At 47.6% G+C, this 1,945-nt stretch overlaps 1 protein-coding gene across 1 annotated transcript in view; it reads left to right on the top strand.

Annotated features, from left to right (window-relative positions):
* The window catches only part of ano2b (anoctamin 2b), a gene marked incomplete at both ends in the record, with an annotated part of 24,920 nt that extends 23,628 nt beyond the window's left edge, over positions 1–1,292 (top strand). Inside the window, one exon of the mRNA XM_080538142.1 lies at positions 1,275–1,292. Coding sequence (XP_080394268.1) covers positions 1,275–1,292 — 18 coding nt within the window. The remainder of the gene's footprint in view (positions 1–1,274) is intronic.
* Between the last annotated feature and the right edge of the window lie 653 nt (positions 1,293–1,945).

Raw genomic sequence — 1,945 nt, 5'->3', positions numbered from 1 at the left:
CCTGGGAACACCACCACTAGTGTGTCCTTGAGTAAGACCTGGGAACACCACCACTAGTGTGTCCTTGAGTAAGACCTGGGAACACCACCACTAGTGTGTCCTTGAGTAAGACCTGGGAACACCACCACTAGTGTGTCCTTGAGTAAGACCCTCAGCCCTAAGTTACTCCAGGGAGACTGACCCTGTAATCTGTGAGTGTGAGTCACTTTAGATAAAAGCGTCTGCTAAATGGTTAAAATGTAAACACACAGACACACAGAATCTCAGACACACACACAGACACACAGAATCTCAGACACACACACACACACACGCACGCACACACACACACACACACACACACACACACACACACTGTTTGGCCCTGTGTAAACATGGACAGATCTGAAAGGATTCTCACCCTGTAATGGCTTGTATGACCAGCTTGTATGACCAGCTTGTATCACGCACGCACGCACACACACACACACACACACACACACATATATCCCCCCTATGTATGTCTATTCATGTCTCATTCTTGTTTTTTTATTATCTTAGGACTGTGTTTGTTGTCATGTGTTTATAGTGTGTGTGTGTGTGTGTGTGTGGGGGGGGGGGGTAAGATAAGAAAAAAAAAAAAATCAGGACAGACACTTATTTTGTTTGGTGTAATAATGTGAGTTTTTCATGTGTACTGTTTTGCAATAAATAATTGATTACAAAAAAAGGACTGTGTTTGTTTGTTAGCACCTAGGGTTTGCATTTCAATTTTGTTGTACCTGTTACAATGACAATAAAGATAATTCATTCACACACACACACACACATACACACACACACTGACCGCTTCACACAGTTGACTAAGCGTGTTGTTTTATTGTACACCAACTCCCTCTCTGATCTGCCCCTCTCCTCCTCCTATCCTCTCCTTCTCCTCTCCTCCTCTCCTTCTCCTCTCCTCCTCTCCTCTCCTCTCCTCTCCTCTCCTCTCCTCTCCTCTACTCCTCTCCTCTCCTCCTCTCCCCTCCTCCTCTCTTCCTCTCCTCTCCTCCTCTCCTCTCCTCTCCTCCTCCTCTCCTCTCCTCCTCCTCTCCTCTCCTCTCCTCTCCTCTCCTCTCCTCTACTCCTCTCCTCTCCTCTCCTCCTCTCCCCTCCTCCTCTCTTCCTCTCCTCTCCTCCCATCTTTCATCTCCTCCTCCTCCTCCCTCCTGGTACCCAGTCTTACCCTAGAAGGCCACAGCGAGGCTGGGAGTGTTAATCTTCCTCTGACAGTCAGACTTTTCCTGCTGCAGAGTTATGAGGTGGATTAGCAGGGCACTCATTATCTAGACTGGAGGGTCAGGGGGGAACACTCCTCCACCATGCTCTCTCCATGCTCTCACCATGCTCTCACCATGCTCTCTCTCTCTTCTCTCTCTCTCTCTCTCTCTCTCTCTCTCTCTCTCTCTCTCTCTCTCTCTCTCTTTCTCTCTTTCTCTCTCTCTCTTTCTCTCTCTCTCTCTCTGTTCAGTTGTAATGTTCTGGGGTTGCAGGGTTTGTCTGTGCGTTCTCTTCAGCCAAACAGAGAGCAGGACACAGAGGGACATCATAGAGCAGGCCTGTAGGCCAATCAGAGAGCAGGACACAGAGGGACATCGTAGAGCAGGCCTGTAGGCCAATCAGAGAGCTGGATGGAGAGTGACATCATAGAGCAGGCCTGTAGGCCAATCAGAGAGCAGGATGGCGAGTGACATCATAGAGCAGGCCTGTAGGCCAATCAGAGAGCAGGATGGAGAGTGACATCATAGAGCAGGCCTATATTTGTTTGTTTATTTAAACGGATCCCCATCAGTCACCATAGTGAGGACTGTTCTCCCTGGGGTCCACATGAAAGACAGACAACCAAACATAACAACATCAATCGACAAATGAATAATTAGTGAACAGCATTCACTTATTAAAACTAAGGAAAATGAAATAAATA

This window comes from Nansenia antarctica, assembly GCF_963989245.1.
Source record: "Nansenia antarctica genome assembly, chromosome: 8".
Taxonomy (NCBI): domain Eukaryota; kingdom Metazoa; phylum Chordata; class Actinopteri; order Argentiniformes; family Microstomatidae; genus Nansenia; species Nansenia antarctica.
Note: the sequence above shows the minus strand (reverse complement) of the source record. Positions and strands in the feature narration are given on the sequence as shown.